At 33.3% G+C, this 24,067-nt stretch overlaps 3 protein-coding genes across 3 annotated transcripts; 2 read left to right on the top strand and 1 right to left on the bottom strand.

The window, feature by feature from the left end:
• Window positions 1-4,240: 4,240 nt before the first annotated feature.
• On the bottom strand, window positions 4,241-6,200 carry LOC114732237 (SNF1-related protein kinase regulatory subunit gamma-like PV42a). Its single transcript, XM_028919537.1, has 3 exons — window positions 5,770-6,200; window positions 4,660-5,026; window positions 4,241-4,576 (listed from the first exon to the last, which is right to left on the bottom strand). The coding sequence occupies exons 1-3, from the start codon at window positions 6,198-6,200 to the stop codon at window positions 4,241-4,243; spliced, it is 1,134 nt and encodes a 377-aa protein (XP_028775370.1).
• Window positions 6,201-9,567: 3,367 nt separating this feature from the next.
• Window positions 9,568-10,273, top strand: LOC114732217 (PTI1-like tyrosine-protein kinase At3g15890; the record flags this gene model as incomplete). Its single annotated transcript, XM_028919516.1, has 1 exon — window positions 9,568-10,273. A coding segment is annotated over one exon (573 nt), but the record flags the coding sequence as incomplete, so codon positions are not given.
• A 9,817-nt stretch (window positions 10,274-20,090) lies between these two features.
• LOC114732229 (PTI1-like tyrosine-protein kinase At3g15890) lies at window positions 20,091-22,953 on the top strand. Its single transcript, XM_028919527.1, has 4 exons — window positions 20,091-20,490; window positions 20,837-20,984; window positions 21,573-21,835; window positions 22,181-22,953. The coding sequence occupies exons 1-4, from the start codon at window positions 20,441-20,443 to the stop codon at window positions 22,824-22,826; spliced, it is 1,107 nt and encodes a 368-aa protein (XP_028775360.1). The 5' UTR covers window positions 20,091-20,440; the 3' UTR covers window positions 22,827-22,953.
• The last annotated feature ends 1,114 nt before the right edge of the window (window positions 22,954-24,067 follow it).

Below are 24,067 nucleotides of genomic sequence, written 5' to 3'. Positions count from 1 at the left end.
CAAATTAGTTAAATAAAGTCTTATATTAAGGACCGAAAGAACATATGAGAATTACAAATATTACAACTCATTCTCAATTATTAAGACCATACAAATCCAGTTTTTGTTGCACTATAATTTGTCCCTTGATATGACATGACCTGTCCCTTTTCTCTTGTGCATTAAAAATATTTTTCATCAATATATCCCTAATTAATGTTTATTAATCGAAAATATTTGTATCTAATTGAGAGCAAATGGAGTATATCAATATATAACAAATTTTTGGCGATAGATATATAACCATCTTTTTAGCGAGCTACTCCTCTGATCCTTAATATAGGACCTAATTCTTAAATTGATTTTGGTCCTAAATATAAGACTCATTTATCATATTTATCAATTTTCTCTAAATTACCCCTATGAATACTCCCTCAACCATAATTAAGTAAAAGAGGGAGATGAGGCATTAAGAAAGATGATTATGGTGTTTTAGGAAAAATGTGTTAATTTTCTTATAATTAACTAACTTACCTAACTTCCTTAATCTAATCAAATTAGTTAAATGGGTCTTACACTAAGGACCAAAGGAGTACTATTTTTGCAAGTTATAAATATCACTATAACTCAATATTTAGATTTTAGACTCACAACATATGGAAATGAATTATATCAATTATCCAAACATACCTAGGTGCAACCTATCTTTGGTGAAGGCATTTAGTTGTGTGCAATTTATTTCTTTTGTGACTTGTGTGAAGTTTATTTTTAACTACATGTGAAATAAAAAATATTTGCACGTAATTAAAGATAATTGTATTTTTTATAATTTTTCTAAATAAAAAAGATAAAGGTGCTTTAAACATCTTGATTTTTTTCCTTAGGTACTTCAATATCTCAATCTTTTTTAAAAATGCATTTGCATTCAGCATCCTGATATCATTTTTTAGTGTATCTAATAGCTTAATATTTTTTTAAAAGTTTTATCCAACACCCTAAGTTTACACTGCTGAATAAGCTAAAAATAAAATTAAAGTGCTAAATGAAAAAAAAAAATCAGAGCGCTATCTGTATCATAAGAGAAATCAGAATATCGAATGGATTTAAAAAAATTGGGGATATTGAAGGCATGTTTTTAACTTAAAAAATACTGTAAAAGACGGGACAATAGTGAAGAAATGGAGGAGAGGTTGGGAGGGACAAACGAGGGGAATGTGGGGAATCTAAGGGACCATTTCTCATAAGGGTGGCTGTGTGTGCGCGTCTGAGGTATGCTCTCTCCCGTCACATCGCCTTCTTCTCTTCCCTCTTCTCCAACCGACACCTTCTGCAACCCCACCCCTCACTTTCCTTCTTTCTTCTTTCTTTATGCCCAATATGCCCCATTCTGATCTTCATTATTCCAAAAGCTCCTCCCTTTAAACTAATCTTCTTAATGTGCTGTAAAACACAGCTAGTTTTCTGAAAACTCTATAAATAAGTGAAAGCGAGTGAATCATCCCACTTTTGCGGGTTCAGATTGAGATTAGCAGAGAGAGATGGCGGGTGCTGTTAAAAATGGGATTAAAATTTAAAAGTAGCAGCAAAGTGGAGGATGGGTTAAATTAATTTTTAATGCAGCTCCCTGCTGTCTGAAACCACTGTTTCTTACGTACTTATCAGATTCAAATGGCTGACTCGTAGGTCGTGAACTGAGAAAAAGCTGCTGCTGGCCGCCACCTAGCCTTTCATCAACAGCACAAAATCATAGGAATATATTAATACTTCCTTTTACAATTATAAATCTCACTTTCTTATTATCTCTGAACAACGTCTGGTTCTAGCAGGCAGGCATTCTGAACTTGTGTTTCGCGCTAGTTGCCTGAACTAAGTGTGATGGAACAAGAACGACCTAATCTAAGTTATGGGATTATTAATATTCTTAAGCTTGGATCTATATATGTAGGATAGTGCTTCGTTTTAATTAGTTATGATATCTTATTAAATCCCTCGACATCATTTGCTAGGAAAGCATGCTCCTTAATTTGTACGTCTGTCCGAGGTAAGCCGCTTAGTTGCCTAATAGAATACATATAGTTATATACATCATTAAAATGAACTCTGATCATATCAGTCAATTGGAAAAAAAAAAAAAAAAGAGGCCAAACGGAGTAACATGATTTTTTTTCAAAATACACTTATTTTCAAATTTCCTTGGAACAGTTTATAATAAAATCAGGGAGCTTTGCGAGATTGAGATGTTACCTTCAGTAATTAAACAAATACTATTATATTATTGTGCTGTTCGTTATCAAGTTTGTAGAATTCTTTTAGTGCATAAGTGGAGGCATCATAACGCTGGATATTGACGTAAAATAGACAATCTTTTATCATCTGCAGGGAAGCACTTTTGAAAGCGATGATACCAATGTTGAAGTAAAAGTAAAATGTTTATAGCCTAGCCAGACTTCAAAAACCAAAATATCAACTTTCTTTTATTCACCCGTGCTTTTTGAACGTCTTGACAAAACTCAAATTCCCATAAATAATGCCTTTTTAATATATGTGACTCATATATTAATGCATTTAGTTTTTAATATAAAAACTATTTAAAAATTAAATTTGAGTCTAATCATAGGACCCCATTCATTTTACTTCTCAAGTTTGTAATATTTTTCTAAAATATCTCTATTAATTGTAAAGATTTTTACCAAAAGATATAATTTCAATGCACATTATTAAAGAATAGTTTAATAAGGTTAGTATACATTAATTAGCCAACTTAACTACTCTTTTGTAATTTCCTCAAATTAATTATCTAACTGAAGATACCTAGATAATATATTGTCAGTTCCTTAACTGTGGTTTCAAAACTACAAACTTTGTTGCATATGTGGGAAAGTCTAAAATGCCATCATTTTTCTATTGTGGTATTATAATGTTCACATTATTGTTCCACTATCGGATTCTTTATACTACCTTTAGTCCTTAATATAAGATCTCATTTGACTTTTATTTTGATCCTAATTATAAGACTCTAATATACTTTGTCTCCATATTTATGCATTCTTTTCTAAAATAGTTCCTCTAATAATAATAATTCTAGCCAATAAACTTGATTAGTAAGGATATATTAGGAAAGACAACACCTATTTATTACAAATAATTAATTTAACTTTTTTTCTTAATTTTCTCAAATTAGTTAACTAGCTCTTATAATTAGAACTGGAAGTAGTATAAGATATTATAGATATTTTTCATGCATATTAAGGAGAATTGTTAGATTGCTTTATTTGTTCAAAAACATCACAACATTTTAATCATAATCTTATTAAAGGGACACCTTATAATGAGATGGATGATCCTGAGATTGACACTGGGCTTCCTTGAATATGCTCCTTCTTACGCCTCGCCCATCTGGATTGTGGGCAACGGATCATTGGGCTTCGTGGTTCTCGGATTAAAGACAAACTGATATGACGTCACATTTTCCTTTTGAATGAAATGCGAACTCTTACCAAGCAAAATGATCTACTCCTCACCAACAAGTGTTGGTCCAAGTGGAAGGAACTTGGACACCTTAAGCATCATGTCCTGGGTTCGATTCTTGGGACGGTGTGTATAGAGAAAAATATTGTTGGGAGGGATCCCCGTTACGGCGCCTGACAGTACTCCAAGAGATTAGTTTCTTGCCGTTCGGGTGGGAGGATACTCTGAGCAACAAAAAAAAAATGATCTACTCCTCTGGTCCCAAATATAAAATCTTTATACTGATATGTATAAGGGTCTTATATTTAGAATCGGAGCAGTAATTAAAAAAGAAAAAGAAATGAGAGACCTTTCATTGATCAAGAAGTCTCGTCCTTTTTGTTTTGTTTTTTTGTTTTTGCAGGTCTGATCCCAAATCCAGAACTTGAATTGTTCAGTGTGCTCCCAATTCTGTTATGACGACACTAGGGGGTTTATTTGTGTTTGGAGATATTAAGTCAATGTTAAATCATGCATGAATTAATCATCAAGTGACAAGTCGATCGACCCATCTCTCATCAATCTACTATAACCACATACAGGTCAATACATATAGGTCACCCAGTGATTCCGTTGAAGGTATGCACAAAATGGTCCATTGCTTATAGGATTAGTGTTATGATAAGAACACACAAAACATGTTTGTACATATACTAGACTCTATCATACGTTGTGCTTCATTATATATGTAACACCTACATTGTGTGTGTTGAGTGTGTGTCTCTCTCACCAGATGATGGTGATGATAATGTGATCAATCTGATATGAGAGAAAGCCTTGTTACTCGAATAACATCAGTGAGAGACACAAGCCCCACCAGCAAACCATCCTCATCCACCACCCACACCCTGTGCACGTGCTTACCCACTGCCTTCTCTATCACTTCAGACAATGGTGACTCAGCCTGACACGTCACCAGCTCCCTTGTCCACGTGGCAGCAGCGTTGTTGCTGGGCGAGTAGAGTGGACTCGTCCCAACCTCCTCAGTGAAAGCAAGCGCACTCGTACCCAACCATGACTTCAATGTCGCCACGTAACATCCCCTCAAATCAGTCGCAGAGAATGTCCCTATCAGCTTCCTCCCTCTCCCCTGCAACCACCACAACCATATCACCACAACTTCAATCCCAACGCTAACCTCGTACTTATCATGTATGTAGAGAGATTACTTACGTGAATGAGGTGGTTGTGATCTTGTTGGTCGACAAGATCAGAGGATGTGACGATAGGGACGGCGTTTAGCATGGCGGTTTTCAGACACTTAATGGCGTCGATGAGCTTGGTGCGGTCGGTAATGGCGTAGACGTCGTGGTTGATGGCGGCGAGTTGGTGAACAGAGCGTGAAAGAACACTCTGAAGCTCATAATCAGCAGAGTGTTCTTTCATGAACCTAAGGACGTCCATCTGAGTGAGCATTCTGTAGCTGGAAGCAGATTCCACTAGTTCCACTCCTACGGGCGATACGTTCTCCATTTGGCTGTCCATTGGCACCAGCGCACGATGCACTCCTTTGCTCAGCACTTCCATACTTTCTATTACGCTACAAATTCAAAACTTGAGGTCAATTCTGAAACAACATGTGACACATAAGACATTACATTGTACTTTCTAGGAAATAGCTCCTCTTGTCCTTTCAATTCATAATGTAATCTTCTGTTATATATTCTCAAATCTGATATGTACCTACTGCCCTTTATTGTGATTCTTATTTCTAAGCTTCTAGTGCCCTTCCCCTAGTTGTTAGTCAATTTTGTCTAAAAGAAGTGAGACCACTTTGAATTTTCCCAACAAAGTTAGATCTCGATCGACTGATGAAGTGTGATCTTATTTATTTGGCAGCAAGTTATAGCTGAAAATTTTACGTGTTCTGGTTAGCTAAACCCAAATCGTTTCTTATTGAAATAAGCAATATCACTGATCTGATCAAAGCACAAACTTTTCACTATTCTTAGACACAATACCAAAGGAAAACTTATCAAATTTGAAATTCTGACGGGTTGTACACGAAAATCTATAAATATCATGTATAGATGAATCTTCTAATCCTAAATATAAGGTGCATTTTAAAGGTCTCTTATATTAATCCCATATTTACTGAGATTCTTATCTGCTATGTGCATTCAATTAGACATTATCATCTATATTTTCTACGCACTAATTACAAATAACTAATTCGTCTATAATTTTTAGATTCTAAAAGTACCTTAGGAGTAGCAGTAACTATTTTTTTTGGCCAAAACGCAGTTAGTATATTAGAGAGGGGTTTTCGTGATTGTAACTAACCTTGTATTTGGATTGAGAGTCCATAAGCTAAGCCCTTCGAAGCAGTGCCCGATGATGGAGGAGACGGGGACGGACATCCGTTGATCAAGATCCTCTGTGCCATCACCACCGTACAAACGGCCGCCGTCATCATCGCCGGCGATGTGTGCCACAATATCCAGCATTGTCACCATCCCTATGTAATGCTTTCGCACAGCCCCGGTTTGCTTATCGGACTCCACGATCATAGACCCTCCGGCACCGATCCACTGACCCGGAGGGGCAGCCACCGGCACCGCCACCACCTTGTTCGCTACCAGTGCGTTCATAGTGTGAGCCAGCGACGCCGTGTACGGCACCTCCACTAGCCTCTTCTTGTCCACCATTAATTCTCTCACTTTCCTTTCTCTAAACATTATGCTTTCAGCTCGTTGCATCTTCTTGTCCTGCATCTTTTCTCAATTTTCCTTTGCTCTAACCTTGCCTTTCGTTTTTTTATTATCTGTGGGCTTCCTCAAATTTACCAGCGGGAAATTTTATGTAGTTGTATAAAGATACGGGAAGGAGCTGCTTCTTCTTGTGTTATGGTCGGCACAACGTGTCGTTTATGCAAAGGTTTGAGGTATTACATGGCGCGATATAGGCTTGCCACGTACCAATGATGACACGTCAAGACATCAATTAACGTTCAATTTGGGACAAGATTCAGGCTGGCTCAACATCTTATTGGGTTTGGTTCAAATGGGTGGGGAATGAAGCTTGCAGTTCATGAGGACAATGACATCCAAGCGTGATCACGGTTAGCGTGTGGGCTTTTCATGGCCCAATGTAATGTTTCCGGGTCTTTGGTACTGGCCCATTTTATTACTACCTCTGGCCCTTAATGTAAGCTGGAGTTGATGAGAGGAGAGATTAAAAAAATTACTAAATTACTTTAAAGTATTTATATTTATCATTTTTATCTAAACTAATTTGCCTCACTAATAAATTGATAAATAATATAATTATTTATATAAATATTTTAAAAAAATCACGTAACATATGTTATAACTAAGTAATTTAGTAACTTTATTACTCTCCCCACAACTGGGTTTTATATCAAGTACTGGAAGTATTATTAAAAAGCAAATATTCTCCTATTGAAACCAATCATATTTGAGGCATTATTAGGAACTAAAATGTAGGCATCTTTCTCAACAAGAATTCAAAATTTGGTTTGTTATATTGTTAACGACTAGTCTCTTTTACTATGTATAACTTTGCCTTCATATATTGACTCATTATAGGTTTCGCTGGGATTACTCTCATAGAGAATATTGTGAGATCAAACTGGAAAAAATAAGGAGTAGATCGATTTGGGTCGGTTCGTTTCCAAAATGCCCTCACGTATAAATACGATGTGAAAAGACCATGATATCCATGCTGATAAAAGTATTCATTCTAGCTCTTTTTCTTTAATACCTTTGACAATTAATATTTGAAAAAATCTCAAAAAAGTGACTGTTGAATTTTAAAATGACAAATCAAGAATTACTACAAAAATATATTGTTATTTACTTTGTAAATGTAGTCATTTTCTTTATAAGTGTAATAACCAATACTGATTTGTTATTTTAAAAATTAACAGTCATTTTTTTGGAATTTTCCCTTAATATTTTTCTTTCACTTAACGTAACATGCCTTTGGAGTTTGGTCACTCTCGAATCGAATCGAATTCTCGTTTTGGCAAATGGACAATCGTCCCTGTCTTCCTCCACGATGGAACGCACTACGCAAGAAAGAATGCGGTGAAAGAATCAACTTTTGGATTGGAGGAACTTAAAGAATCCGGTTCTGTTTTGTGGTTCAATTAAAAGTTTAAATTTTTCTCGCTCCCTAGGATCGATTGAGAGAAATAGGAGAAGCTGAGAGTGACTGGTGGTGGCATGGCTTTTTGCCCAATATTTTTCTGTGCGAAGGGCCTGGATCGGTAAGTTAGTTAAGAGGAAAAATTGAAAAGAAAAAAAAAAAATTGCATGGTTGCTGCCTTTTACTCAATCATTTTTGGATTTGCGTCAGACAATTGTGAAAAGTGGCTTTCAGGCACTATCTTGTGTTTTAGGTGCAAAATGAGAATTGGAGATGGTTTGATTTCCGCGTTTGGATTTCCTGGTACGAGCAAGAAAAATCTATTGATCATTAGTTTGCTGGGTAAAGCTAGGAGGCAAAATACAGAATTGCTGAATAGTTGTTAATATTTGTTCTATCTGAAGCCTAAGGGCGTCCTAAATTACATTTTTCAGATTTAAACACATATGTTACTGTTTGTAATTCCAAGGTTAATTCATATTTGATTCTCCATCATGCAGAAAAGAACAAGGGAAGGAAGTACCTATATGGAGGGTCTTCTCTTTGAAAGAATTGCTCTCTGCAACAAATAACTTTAACTATGATAACAAGCTTGAAGAAGCAGAATTTGGCAGCGTCTACCGGGGCCAGCTTCGGGATGGATCACAAGTGAGATGATAACTTTTCTCTTCTGTTTGTTTTTGTCGCATGAAATCAAATCAGCTTCAGTTTCTGCTTCCTTTTAATCTTCCTAATTGTAAAGTGATTACATATCTTCAGTAAGAAGTCGTGGACTTATGGTGATTAATTATACTTACTGCAGATTTCATTGCTTTCTGCCATAAATATCATTTGCTTCTGCTAAATTATAAGTCTGCTCTCACTGGTAGATCCTCATAATGTTTTCACTTGGAGTTTGAGTTGGCCACTATCTTTATTCTTTACCATTATTGGGATGGTCTAGGACACTCAAGGAACAGTCCAAAGCAGTCATTTATTCTGCTGAAAATGCATGGAACACAGGAATTTGGAATGCTTTGCACGACAGATTGATCAAAAGCTCAATGAAACAGGGAGATATAAATTTTCAGTTACTTGGAATTGTTAAGATTTTATGTTGCAGTGGTTGGGCTTAGGTCCAAGGCCATGATTTTGCTTGTGTTTACGTATGGCTTAGTGTGCAAGCTAACTCACTGAACTATGTGCATGTTTGAAATAATGTTAAGAAGCCTTATAAGTTAGTTGGAACTAAAAAAAGCTACTTGGATGAAATATATATCGATTTTGCACTTTAGATTGTATTAAGATTACTTCTCCTCTAGATCAATGACAATATTACCTTGTTTTGCCTTAACTTATGAAGATCCATGTAGCAAATGCATTGAAAAACTTGCTGAGTTGAAGAGGCCTGTTAATATTTGTGGCTTGATGTTGAAGCATCTTTTGCAAATTTTTATATATCTTCGTTGATTGAAAATCTGAGGGTGAAATCTTTGTATGGGCCAAGATTGTGGCGATATGTAAAAGGTACTCTTCCACATATGAATATATACGTTAAATTTTCTTATCGTGATTTGGAGGTGAACCTAAAATAGTTCATTGTTCTGTAAATCCATGTACTTCTACAGATTGCAGTTAAGAGATTGAAAGTTTGGAGCAACAAGTAATTTTCTGTTGAAGTTGAAATATTGGCCAGAGTACAACACAAGAATACTGTTGGTGTAAGAGGATATTGTGCTGAGGGCCAAGAAAGGCCAATTGTATTTGACTATATGCCAAATTGGAGCCTCTTCTCTCATCTTCATATACAGCACCCTGAATTCTTGACTGGGACAAAAGGATGAACATCGCAATTGGGTTATCCGAGGGCATCGCGTAAGTTTTAGCCTTGATTTCCTTCATCTGAAAAACACAGATAATATCATAGATATTGAATCAGACAACAACATATATAAGAACATTAAGTTTTACATCATGTTTAGCTAACCCCTTTGTGACCTTTTGTTTTCTTTCAGATATCTTCACCACCAAGCAACCCCACGAGTAATCCATAGAGGTATCAAAGCAAGCAATGTGCTACTGGATGCAGATTTTGAGGCTCGGATTTCAGGATTTGAATTTGCTAAGTTAATTGGGGAAACCCATGAGAGTATCAAAATTAAGGGAATTGTCAGGGACCTCATGCGAGAATATACCTTGTTTGGGAAGGCATTAGAGAGTTGGGATGTCTGTGACTTTGGAATTCTCTTGCTGGAACTTGCTAGCGGCAAGAGACCAATTAAAAGACCAAGTGCCGTATCAGTATCTGAATGGGAATTTCCCTTGGCTTGTGATAAAAAGTTTCGTGAGCTTGCAGATTCAAAACTAAAGGGAAAATTTGTGAAGGAAGAACTTGAAAGACTGATTCTTGTTGGAGTTGTATGTGCTCAAAGTCAGCTTGAGGAGAGACCCACCATGCTTGAGGTGGTAGACCTGCTTAAGGGAGAATTTAAAGATAAGTTTTCTCAATTGAAAAAGAATGAATTGTTCAGAAACCGTCCAGCTTTTAGAAAACAAATTTGTTGAAGAGAAGAGGGTATTTGAGATTAAAGAGAATAATGGGCTCAATCTAATTGAGCCCAACTCTTGGCCCACTATCATACGGCGTCTTTCAAAACTCTGAGATGAGGCCCAAATCAAATCCCAAGAATGATTGGTGCCAACATGTTTTTTTTTTTTAATGAAATGGCACTTCATTTTTTGGCCAAAAAAGAAATGGCACTTCATTACTTAATCAGAAGTTTACAACAAATTGTTCTCAAGCTAATTGTTCTCATTAATCAAGAGGTCGAGAGTGATGAAAGATACAAAAATTACCGGCTATTCTGTGAGCTATTTTGGCTATCTGGTAAGCGAGATTATTACTCTATTTGTGTCTATATCTAATCAAAACCTGCTAATATTTTCATTTTTTGCTGTTATAATTTGATTTTTGGAAAATGTTTGAACGCTTGACTTAAGCATGATTGTCATCACAATCTATTAGCTCTCAGGGCTTGTTTGGTTTGACCGTTTGAGGGAATGATTACTCAAGGAAAGGAAAGGAAAACATGTTGGATTGACTATTTTGTTCATTATTCTATTTACCCAGATTCAAACTTCCTAGAATTATGAATAAAAGGACCAAAACACCCTTACAAATATTTTTACAGAATAATGAAAGATGAATACTTTACATATTAAGAAGAACATTTTAATTACTATTTTTGTTTTCAAATACAAAAAGTTCTTTTTTATTAATTGAAAAGTAATAACAAGAATTCTAATATAACCAAAGCATAATTTCATATCGTTCTATCAAAAGTATTTATATTCCCATTCCTATTTACAGCCTCATTTAGATTCCATTTTTATTAAAAGCATTTCAAATAGCTTATTGTCTACTAGCATAGTTTTTAACAAATTTTTTTGTAAATATATTATTGGGTCCAACTCCAAGAAGTCAAGGAAATAGGTAAATAGGCAATTGAAGAGTTTTGAGCGAAGAACTTGCATCCCGTTTGGTACAATGGAAGAGTTTCTGATGGAAATGGAAGTCGAACTGGAAATGGAAGTGGAGGTGGAACTGGAAATGGAAGTGGGTTTTAAAGTGTATTTGGTATGTTGGTGGAATTGTTGCATTAATTTATATATTTTCAATGTAAAAAGACCAAAATACCCCTAAACTAAAAAAAAAGGAAAAAACTGTAAACCCATCACTCCATTAGCCGAACACTCTTTCTTCCCACCACCCACAAAGCTTCGCTGCCATCAATGGTGGCCATAAAATTTGTGGCTTGAAGCTAATGATTCCAAGAGCTACTATCACTGAAAAACACAAACCAGACCAGCAAAGATGATGGATTTTTTGAAAAAGCAAGTTGAAAATCGCAGAAAAAAAATTCCATCGAAGCCCATAACCACCTCTTGCTCTCAATCGTTTATCTTCTCACCGTCGTCAAACATCCCTCTTTTGGTTGTCGACAATGCGCCTGGTTTTCTCTGTGAAGGAAGTTGTCAAGGTCGCCGTCGAACAAAGCTGTGGTCTGGAGTGTGGGAGGTTATTCTCATGGGTCACCTGCCTTCGTCCCTTCTTGCCCCCCTTCTCTCCTCAGACGATCCCATCGATGGTGTAGTGAGGATCGGCGCAGGTGGAGGAGCATCGCCGCCATTGATGGTGGAGGAATGTCGCCGCCGTTGATGGTGGAGGAATGTTGCCGCCGTTGATGGGGGAGGATCAAGGTTGCCATGGAGCCAAAGGATAAAATGGGAAGACCCCCAGTTCCGAGGAGCTGGAACTCAGTTCCTTGGGGGATGATGGAACCCACTTCCATCATTTTTGATGGAACTGGGTTCCATGAGGAACTGAGTTTCATGACACCAAACGAGTCAAAAGCAGAGTTCCACTTTCACTTCCACTTCTCCAGGCCCAATTCCATGCTACCAAACGGGGCAGTGATTGGCGTATAAACTAATCCTAAAATTCTTAACCCAGATCATGCGCAAGATTTTTTCCAACCAACAATGACATTTTTTTTTAATTTGTTATTATGAAGATATGGAAGAATATTGGTTTTGTCAGTCCCGTCCGAAATCAATGGATGACTCATTTGATTGATTGATGATTGATTGATAAGGCCATCCCATTTGTGGAGTATTTTAAAATTATCGAAGACGAGAAAGACAAAATCACTTGTCAATTAGTAAGAAAAAAAATCTACTATTATGTCCAAAGACTTTTGTTTCTTCATGGGAACCGGTCGAGATGCTTCTTCCGGTTCTTTTTATAAGGTGATTTAATAAAATACTTAAAATAACTAAATTAGTTTAAAATAAGAGTAAAATACTCTAACTTTTTTTTTTTTATATTTTGTCTTAATTATACATACCTTTCTTCTATTTTGAAAACATAAATTCAAATTCAAACTGTTAACTCCGTTAGGAATATTTCAAAAAAAATATTTTTTTAATTCAAATTTATCTTGAAATACTTTCTATTTGCTAAATTACCTTTCATAATACTAAATCCCAAAATCTGGGTTAAAACTATATTAAAGAATTTAAGATTTTCTCTTTTACCTTAATTTTTTTTATTTTTAAAAATTGTTGTTTGTTTAATGTTTTTATCATATTGGGCCAAAAAATTAAGTAATTTAGTTAATAGAAACATAAATTTAAATGATTTATATAAGTTTCCAAACTTGTATAATTTATATTATGTGATAAGAAAATAAGCAATCAAAATATTTTCTAGCATTTAAAAAAAACTTAAGTTTTAATATTTCATGAGGAATTAAAATTATATAATTCTATAATATAATTGAAATTAAAAATTTTATAACATATTAAAAATTTTGAAAATACATGTATTATAATTATTTTTTGTTGTATCAAAAATAATTTTTTTATAAATATAAATGTTTAAATAATATTTATGTTAAAGAGGGATATTTTGGTCAAAATAAAAATTTAAAAGTCAAACTTAACGATCAACTAATGGTTGGATAGATGGAAATTGAATTTTAAAAATATAAAGAAGGTTTGTGTAACATATATTTTAATTTGAAGGGAAGCTTATATATGCTTTCAAAATAAAAGAGAGGTTTCTGTAATTTAAATAAAATAGAAGGATAGTTAATGTATTTTACTCATAAATTAAATGACAATATTGCTTATTACTATCTTTCATATGGGGAACCAAACCATAGGTAGTACGAAAAGATGATAGTATTAGAACTCAATTCAGGTGGTTTGGTTTGACCTGATGAGCAAAATTCTTGATCAGGACAGGTAAAAGTTTTGGACGAACTCGTCGAGGTGAATTTTATTTTTTTTCTTAAATTTCAAATGACGTTATTTTGAGTTTTTTTTTTAAAAATAACAGTCCGTCAAATTACATTTGTGTATTAATAACTCCGTTTTATTAAATTATGTGTCATGATATATATGAATGTTTCATTTACTTATAAATTAATGCCTTTTTATTTCAATATTACTGATTATTGTTTTAAATTATGCATATTAATTATGATCAGGCTAATTCTAAATTGTTCTAAATTGAACAGCGTTTTTAGTTATAAAGCATGCGTCAGTAATATTAAAATCAGGAGTATTATTAAGAACAAAAACTCAGTAATATTAAAGTCAAGAATATTATTAAGATGAAAAACTCAATTGCTACAATATTAAGAAGAACAACTGAGTAATATTAAAATCAAGAGTATATTTTATAGCTAAATATATGTAAATTCTGGATATAATGGATCATACATGTAAATATTTTTATATTTATTTAATTTTTTTAATAAATTTAATTATTGGGATAAAAGGTAGTATTCCTACAAAATCTACCTGCATCTCTTCTATTTGGGAATTGGGAGGAAATGTAAAGCAAAGGAAAATTTGAGGAGGAAGTTATGAAAGGATGGGGTAATTAATTATAATTTTCCCGAAACTCAAAAGGCATATACAAATATGGCTGTGGCAGAGGCTGACGAAGTGGGGGCATTAGCTATAATTTTTGCTGAATATGGAGATGGCAGAGTCCGGAACGAGTTCCATTTTTCATTTTAAAAAAAGAGGTGTCAGTATCAAAGTTGTTCAAGCCGTGAAAACCTTTTTTAAAAATGTAGTATATGGGTGAATATTTTTCACCCTATAATATTTAGGTAATTTTTTAAAACTGCCAAATTAAACTGCTAACTTTTAATTTTTAAACCATTGTTTTCAATTATTGAAAAGGATGGGTCCGGTTGTGACATGGCAATATTATTTTATGAATTAAGTTAAATATAAAATAGTAGCATGTTTTATATGATTTATTCTTGCGATGTAATTATAGGTTGTCTAGAAAATCAGTAGATTTGTTATGAATAAGTATAAGATAGCATTACAACGTGCAAGGAATAGAAGCGGGACATCAACTGTCGTTACGGGCATAGGTTTGAAACTTTATAAATAAAAAACATAGGAGAAAATTAATTAGATATCTTTTTTTAAGCAAAGAAAATTAATTAGATATCAAATAATCATATTTAAAAAGAAAGGAAGGAAGGAAGGGACGCATGGCAATGAGTTGTGAACTAATGGATCATGTTGTAATCGTTGTGCAAGAGATGACATATATGGATGTTATTGGAAAAAAAAAAGATAAATGGAAGAAATTACGAAACATTTTAGGGTGAGTGAAAAATTAGAGGATAAATGACAGCTCTTTAACCAAAAAGCTATGAACAGAAATTAATATTATCAAGATACTATACAACAAAAATTATTTATTTAAATACTACACTCAAAATCATTCTAAAGAGGAATGATTATGAAATAACATGGGATGCGTCATTCAATTTTTTAAAAAATTATTTTAATAAAAAAGTGGTAGGTAGAGCTGGTAATATAAATTCGACTCGTGTGTCTAACCTACCAACCTATAAAAAATGATAGGTTATTGTTGATTAAAAATCAACCTGTTAGTAAACAAAATTTTTCAACCTGTATTGTTTAACCTATAACCTGTCATTGGCGGGCTAAACCACATTTTATTTTTTATTATTTTTTAAATTTTATTAATCATTATATATATTATTATATTTTATATTCTATCTAAAAAATTAAACTATATTATTTATTTATTTGATGTTTTTAATCAAGCATTTAAAAAAAAAGATAAAAATTTCATTATATTTTTTTATATTATATAAGAAAAAATGTTTAAAAGAATAAAAAAAATAATACTCCTCCGGTCCTTATTATAAGACCCAATTTGACTTTTTATTTGGTCCTAATTATAAGACCCAATCCATTTTGTCTCTTATATTTATGCATTTTTTTCCAAGATAATCCTTCTAATAATGATAGTTTTAGCCAATATACTTAATTAGCAAGGATATTTTAGGAATGACAACACTTATTTATTATAAATAACCAACTTAACTTACTTCCTTAATCTCCTCAAATAAGTCAATTAGGTCTTATAATTAGGATCGGAGGAGTAGTTTGTGTCAACCCGTCAACCCACCATGATAGATTAGAGTTGGCTTTTACACAGGGTATTTGTAACTCATACTGTCTAACCCTAATTTGTGGATTGGCCCGTATTATTACTCCTAGTGGTAAGAGTATACTACACACCCAAAAAAAAAAAAAAAATCTTCCAAGCCTAGCCCCACTCTTCCTTCCCTCAAATGGCCGCTGGCACACGCAATGTCTCCCAAATTCACCAACTATGAACATTTAAGATACTTGTTATATACAGCATGATGGATGTGAGAACTAAGACAAAATAAAATAGGTAATAATTAAAAAATGAGTTAAGTATCACCCACCATTCCCAATTATTTTTCAGATAACACTAAATACTCTAAACTAACTTTATCTTAAAATATATTAAGTAGCATTCATTAAAGGGTTTTTATTAAAGAGTAGTTCTTATATATATGATTAAAAATAATATATTAGAGAAGCAGATAGACATCTATTATACATAACCAATTTAACTAATTTTTTTAATATTTCCAAATTGATCATTTAGCTCTTATAATATATTTTAGGCTAAAGTATACTTTCATTCCTTTAACTTTACATAAAGTTTTATTTTGATCCCTTAACTTTAAAAAGTATATTTTTAGTCTTTTAATTTCAAAATTGTTAGTCGTAAATAATGATTTTTTGTAACAATCATGGTTGTTTTGAATATTAAACTTAATAGGTTAACATTTAGTAATATTTCATCAGCATTCAAGAACTCAATATTATCATTTTTTGTTAATAGTTTTAGGATTAGATGATTAAAAATTTACTTTTTAAAGTTAAAAGACCAAAATAAAACCTTATATAAAGTTAAAAAATTAAAATATACTTTAGCCTATATTTTATATTTGACACCATTACATTTTATATTACAATATATATTATGGTGTCAAATACATTAAAAATTAATTTAAAATACTAAGTATTATTAAAAAAATATTTTAAGTGTTAGATACTACTTAATCAATTTTTAATACAAAATATATTTTCTTTCATAGTATTGAATGCATTAAAAATTAGTTTAGAACATTTAATGTTATCCGAAAAAATAATTCAAAGTGGTGGATGATACTTAACTCATTTTTACATCATTACCTATTTTATTTTGTTCTAATTTTTGCATCCATCCTACTATATATAGCAAGTATCTAAAATGTTAATAGTCGGTGAATTTGGGAGACGTGTGTGTGTCGGCTCGGAGAAGGCTCGGAGAATTTTGGGGGTTTTGGCGTAGGAAATAGGTGGCAGGCATTACAGCAATTTTTAAAAAAATTGAATGACGCAGAGCTCGTTCTTTGCAAAATCGAGTTCTGTGTTATTTTAAAAATTGTTCCTTCTAATAATGATTTTGAAGGTAGTATTTGAGTAAATAATTTTTATTATATAGTCTCTTGATAATATTAATTACTGTTCATAGCATTTTGCTTAAAAAGCCGAATAATGACAATTAGGCTGCAAAAAATTAATTTAACAATAACAGTTTTAAAAAGACTGCTGGCAAATTAATTGCAATATTTTATTTTGACAGTAGAATAATATCAATAAAAAATCATATATATATTTTGTATAATTTAGAGTATCTCAGATCATTTTGAACTTGAAACTAATTTCTATTAAGCCGAGAGCATAAAAATTAAAGCTTTTCTAACAAGTACACTTCTTGAGATTCTAACTTGAAAATATCATATATCTATACATCAATTTATTTTTATAAGAAAATAAAAAAAATACTTATTAAATTTTAAAATGAAAAATAGGTTTTGATGATTTTCAGATGTCAAAATTATTACAACCGTGATCAAAATTATTACAAAAGCATAACCTATTTATTATTTTAAAATTTAATACGTCGAAAGGCGAAAACGGGGTGCCGAGGTGACAGTGAATCTGGAAGAATTCCACAGTAATAATTGATTTTATTTTATTATTTCTTTTATTCTAAATATAATAAAATAAGTATAATTTATATTATAAATCAGGTTTTATATTTAGTATTAAAAGAATATAACATAGGGATCAATGTCAAAATAATTAGTTATTTCATTTAATATATTAATTGGTACGCTGACGTCAAATATTAGTAATTTTTTCCAGATTCAAAATGATTTTATCGGACCTTGTAATCCTGCTGAATTTAAACTCTTTCTTTAAAACTTTATTGAATGATCGGTTGCGAGTTTAAATGATCGGTAGAGATTATGAAGAGTATGTGGGTTGTAAAAAAAAAAGTCAAAATATTTATAATCTAATTGTTGACATTATCCAAATAGGCAGAAAGTAGAGGCAATATTTAATGTGAAAACTAAGAAGATAATGAATGTTTTTTTAATGGGAAAAAAAAAGAAACAATCTGAACTCGTAACATCGAGTCAACATGGGGCGCCAAACTTTGCAAATTTCAAGTTGGATCCACCTTGTAACTTTATTCAGTGCTTAAGTTAGTCAAATTAGTGAAGCAGTGGGCTGTTCCTTTAATTGAATTTGGTGTTTTTTGCCCTAAAAAATTTAGGTGGATTGGATCTAAGAGACTTATCAAGACAGGACACACTTTCATATTCAAAAAATGTTTATAAATATACTTATAAATGGCTCACTAATAAAGTTCTCAATTTGATAGCAGGATTGGAACTTGTGATATTGTGGATCATAAATTGATTTCTTACCAACTATTACAATTCTTGTTGGTATTTGGTCAACAGTGTTGAATGAACTATTTCGGTTTGATTTTATATACTCTTTTCAGTTTTAAATATAAGACTCCAAAATGAATTTTACATTTTGAAACGAAGGGGAGTAATTTTTTTCTTCTCTCATTAAACTTGAAACATCATTATTTTGGGTTTAAAAATAAAATAATAATAACAATTAGATTTGTGTCTTAATAACTCTATTTTAGTGGATGATGTGTAGCTTCTAAATGAACATGTGAATTTAATCCCGATTTGGACCACTTTTTTCTGAATCGTCATTTCAATTGATTCATTTGCTAATTCAGTTTTCTGATAACTTATGATATACTCTTCTAGTCCTTAATATGAGACCTGTTTAATTAATTTGATTAGATTAAGAAAGTTAGGTAAGTTAGTTAATTATAAGAAAAGTGACATGTTTTTCCTAAAATACCATAATCATTTTTCTTAATATCCATTCTTCCTTTTTTATTTGATTGTAGTTGAGAGAGTATCCATAGAACTAATTTAGAAAAAATTAATAAATATAAGAAATAGGTATTATATTTATGATTAAAACCAATTTAAAAATTAGATCATATATTAAAAACCGAAAACCTAATATTTAGGGTTGGCGTGGGAATCCAAAGGATGCGTTCAAAGAATAACTAGATTTATAATGCAACCAAGAAAGTTTCAAAGGGCATATCCTAATTTCAAGATTCACCTTGGATTTCTCTCCTACCATCATTGAAATTTCTTGGATCTTGTATCAACCGCATCCCCTGCGACAAGCATCAGTGAATTAATTTAACAAGATGAACAGAACAAATATAAGCATTCGTAATCATTTTATCTCCATCAATCATTGATCAAAGTACACGAAAAGAAAGTTTTGAAATTTTTATATTTTGATTTTTCGTAAGTAAGTGACATTTTAATTTTATCACTCCTTCTAATTTAGTATTTAATTAATCTTTATAAAAATTAAAAAAATGCATTTTGATATTATCAAGTGATATGATTTTAATATGTCAATTTAAGGTTTTTTTTTTATTTTGGTTTAAATCATTTGATTTGGTCATCATCGAAATATTTACAATTTTTTTCTATAACATAAGTATCTTTTTATTGGAAGCAAACCTATTCAAGATACTATCGGACACTAAATGTAAGCACCTCTCCCAACAGAGATTCCAACCTTGGTTTATCACGTTGTGAGAGACTAGTCCATTCTATTAGACCCAACCTCTGTTGGTAATATTTACAATATATGTTTCTTCTTGTCATATTTCTGCCTAAAATGTAACATCATTCCTATCAGTAATAAATTATTTCACTTCATATTATTTGGTCATTTCAAACAGTTTACTCTTGCAGAACAAGTTTTCAAGTAAGCAAATCATTGTTGGGCAGAAAAATGGAAAAACAACTTACGCAATATATTAAGAAATAAGGAAAAAAAACAAAATTATCAACAAACTTTTAAGAATTTTAAAATGAAATTAAAAATGACTGATGTACCAAACTAAAATATAATTTATCCTAAAAGAATCTTTTCTCAGGAGCTTTGCAATTTTAATTAATAATTACAAGTCATAACTGCCAAAAGGAGGCCATTATTTTAGGTGCCCGCGGGGGCAACGGCGCATAGAGTTTTTGAATTTTATATTTTGCCCCTATATCTGCTTGAAAACAAAAAAATGGACCCCACTGAATTGGATACCGCGCCCGTACTTCATCCTGCCAAATCAAGGAATGATTAATTAGACGTTTAGACTTGGCTTGTGTATCTCCTCAATGCATCCCCAAAACCAAGCAATACGTGTTCAAACCTCTTGCTGGCTTTTCCAGAAGTCAGAACACAACTTTCGCCGTAGCATGACGTTATCCTCTTTTTCCCGCAAAACCTTTCCTTCAGTCTCTCTTGAATCCTCATGTTTGGCACATCGTCCTTGACTCTTTGTCATCTTTTGCTGTGAAGCGTTCCAGGCAGAGAGAATACGGGAAAAGAATCAACTCTTGAACTGGAGGAACGTTAAGATCAAGGTTTTGTTTTGTGGGTCAAGTGAAAGCTTGAACTTTGCTTCCTTGGTGGGGCTGACTTGAGAAGCCAGAGATACAGAGGCAGAGAAATAGGAGAAGCTGGGATGGGTATGGCTTGTTGCCCAATATTTTTCTGTGCAAAGGGCTCAGATCGGTAAGCTAAGCTAACTGTTCATGTTTCTGCGTTTCTTTTACTTCTTGATTTTGGTGGAAAATGAGAATTAAAGAGGGTTTCAAATTCTGGGCTTCTAGAAGATTGCTGGTATGAGCTAATTGGTCTAGGTAAGAAAAATAAATTGAGGGTTAGTTTGGATGGTACAAGGTATAATAGAGAGATATAATTTAAAGCGCTTTTCTAGGCATTCAATCGCTGAACTGTTTAGAGTATTTCTTTACCTTGAAACCTAAAAACGTTTTAAACTATATTGTGAAGATTCAAACTTAAATGTACTGTTTTGTGTCTCTTCAATGGGCAACTCAGAGTAGTCTCCTCTGTGCAGAAAAGCACGAGGTAAGAAAGTGCCTGCATGGAGAGTCTTTTCTTTGAAGGAACTACACTCAGCAACAAACAATTTTAACTACGATAACAAGCTTGGAGAAGGGGGATTTGGCAGTGTATACTGGGGCCAGCTTTGGGATGGATCACAAGTGAGATTAAATACTTTCTCTTCAATTCCTTGTTGCATGCTATAAAATCAGCTTTAGTTTATGGTTGTGCTCTATCTCATTATCCTAAATGTGACTAGTTGTGGTAATTTGTTTTCCACAGAAGTATGCTTACCGATCTAGCTGCTTTCTGCCATAGATGTTCTTTTCTTCTGCTAAGAGATGTCTATTTCGGAAAAATGCAGATCCATACTATGTTTTTACTGTGACTTTCAGTTGGGCTGTCTTATGTCAATATCTGTTAGTGAACCTAAATGATTTGCTTGTTCTACTATTGGACTTGGATGACCAGTGCTTTTATCCCACAAAAGAATAACTGTTGTTTCTGTTCCCTGGAGAACAGATCTTTAGAGTTCTTGGATAAGGTCATAATCTGGTATCTGTCCCAAGAAAATAAAATCAGAAGTTGCTAACGCTTTTAATTTCTCTGGTACCCGTGATAATGAAGCTATTTTGGAATACGTAGATAATAGAATAGCATAGTTTTGTTAATTCTCTCCTGTTTCAGAATTCTCTTTGGAGCTTCTTCTTGTCACTTTATACCCTTATATAATCCGTGTACATCTCCAGATTGCAGTGAAAAGATTAAAAGCTTGGAGCAACAAAGCAGATATGGAATTTGCTGCCGAAGTTGAGATATTGGCCAGAGTAAGACACAAGAATCTTCTTAGTCTACGTGGCTATTGTGCTGAAGGGCAAGAAAGACTAATTGTGTATGATTATATGCCAAATTTGAGCCTACTCTCCCATCTTCATAGACAGCACTCTCCAGATTGCCTTCTCAATTGGGACAGGCGCATGAATATTGCTATTGGGTCGGCCGAGGGAATTGCGTAAGTGTTCCTTGACCTAAAGAGCGCAGATTCTGACACAGATACAGAGCAACACAATAACATATACTATTTTGGATCCTAAATATAAGTCATTTTCTGAAGTTGTACCGTACAAAACTTGGAAATTTTTTTGCTTTGGAACACCAAACCTAACTTCAAGCAACTTTCTTAATATATATGAGGTAGGCATTTTTGACTTATATTTAAAACTGGAGGTATTATGATTTTAAAATACAATTTAGAGTTTTAAAGTGTGTCTGATAACCTTCTCAATTATTTGTGCTTCACAGCTTATCTTCTGTTCTGGTCAGTTTATTAATTCGACAACATTTTGTTTTCATTCAGATATCTTCACCACCAAGCAACACCCCACATAATCCACAGGGATATCAAATCAAGCAATGTGTTGTTGGATGCAGATTTCCATCCTCAGGTTGCTGATTTTGGTTTCGCAAAGCTGATTCCTGATGGGGCAACCCATGTGACGACAAGAGTTAAGGGAACCCTTGGCTACCTCGCGCCGGAATATGCCATGCTCGGTAAGGCATCTGAGAGTTGTGATGTCTACAGTTTTGGGATTCTCTTGTTAGAACTTGCGAGTGGCAAGAAACCAATTGAAAAACTAAGTACTTCAATGAAGCGATCGATAGCTGATTGGGCACTACCATTGGTTATTGAGAGGAGATATAGTGACCTTGCAGATCCAAAGCTAAAGGGTAACTATGTTAAGGAAGAACTAAAAAGGATGATTCTTGTGGCGCTTGTCTGTGCTCAAAGACAGCCTGAGAAAAGACCCACCATGCTTGAGGTGGTAGATCTGCTAAAAGGAGAGTATAAGGATAAGTTATCTGATTTAGAAAAGAATGAATTGTTCAGAAACCCTCCAGCTTTAGAAGACAATGATGGGGCATCAGTTGCTGAAGATAGTTCAGACTTCATCTCAGAAGAGAAGGAATCAACGTTTGAGATAAAAGAGAGTAGTGGGCTATAGTCTTGGCAAAAATAGCTTAAACCATGAACATTTTGTATTGTATTTATACATATTGTAAAGCTCTCTCAACTTGCAGTTTATTGTTATCGCGATCCAAAAAGGAATCATGAGTTTATTCATGTTGGAAGTTTGAGTGCATGCTGGTTTTGTCATGTTTTGAGTAACTGATATTTGTGCAGTCCCCCCCCCCCCTGACATGATTTTGTATTTGGATGTTTTGAAACACTATATGTGAAACAGGGGACCATAATTTATATTAAAATATAAGTTTCAAGATCTTTACCTTTGAAAACACCTATATTAAACAAGCATTCGGCTTTTCTCCTGTACTTTCCCATTTGTCGCCCATCTGCTGCCCCACATGCAGTTGTCACCTGCACGAATGAATGAGACGCAATGCGGTAAAGGCAGAGAGGAGGCGCATTAGGACGAAAAGTTGGCTAGCAACAGGATTCAGGTCAATCAATATATCATTAAGAGTATTTTGAGTACAGTTCATTGAGCTATATTTTCTTTGTGGGCTGCAAGGGATAGAAATAAACTTGGTTGGGTTAAGTTTTAGCTAAATAACCAACGGTAGTTGGGCCAAGTGGTAAGCGGCTTGGTACCGTTTAAGCGAGGTCTCGAGTTCGAGTTTCAGCGTATACAAAAATCTCGGTTGGAAGACTCACCTATCACAGCCAGGTGCGCGACGCGGGTCGGATCCAGATATAGTCGGAGCAAAGCTCCGGTGAACTGGGTGGGCAACCAAAAATAAAGTTTTAGCTAAGTAGGTCTGACCTTGTAATAAATATTTAAAGCCTGAGCCTGCATATAGGCTTTTTTTTAGGCCTGAGTCTGAGCTTTTAAAGAGCCTGACAAAGCGAAGCTTGTTTAAAGGCCCACTTAAAATGTAAGCCTTTAAATAGGTTTAAAAATCCATACTTCTTAGTTTATATATAACTTTTCAAACTTATTTAAAAGCTTATGTTATATCTTAAAAGTCTAGAATCTATTTTCACTTGCAATATAAGAGTGTAGCAAGAAAAAAAAAAGAATGCATAGTGATAACAATTGTCGGATCAAGAAAAAATAAGAAAAATCAATCATCTCTTGACTAAATAAATACATTTTCTAAAATTAACCAAGCACAACAACTGGCATGTAAAACTGGATTTTACTTTGTTTGGTTTTCTTACATAAATTGGGCAAACTCTTTTCACTGAGATTAAAATATTTCACTTAGGCATCACTGAAATAAA

The sequence above is a fragment of the Neltuma alba genome, unplaced genomic scaffold (assembly GCF_004799145.2).
Source record: "Neltuma alba isolate B1F8T4 unplaced genomic scaffold, ASM479914v2 tig00002555_pilon, whole genome shotgun sequence".
NCBI classification, from domain to species: Eukaryota; Viridiplantae; Streptophyta; class Magnoliopsida; order Fabales; family Fabaceae; genus Neltuma; species Neltuma alba.
The sequence above is the reverse complement of the archived record's forward strand: the minus strand, read 5'-3'. Positions and strand labels throughout refer to the sequence as shown.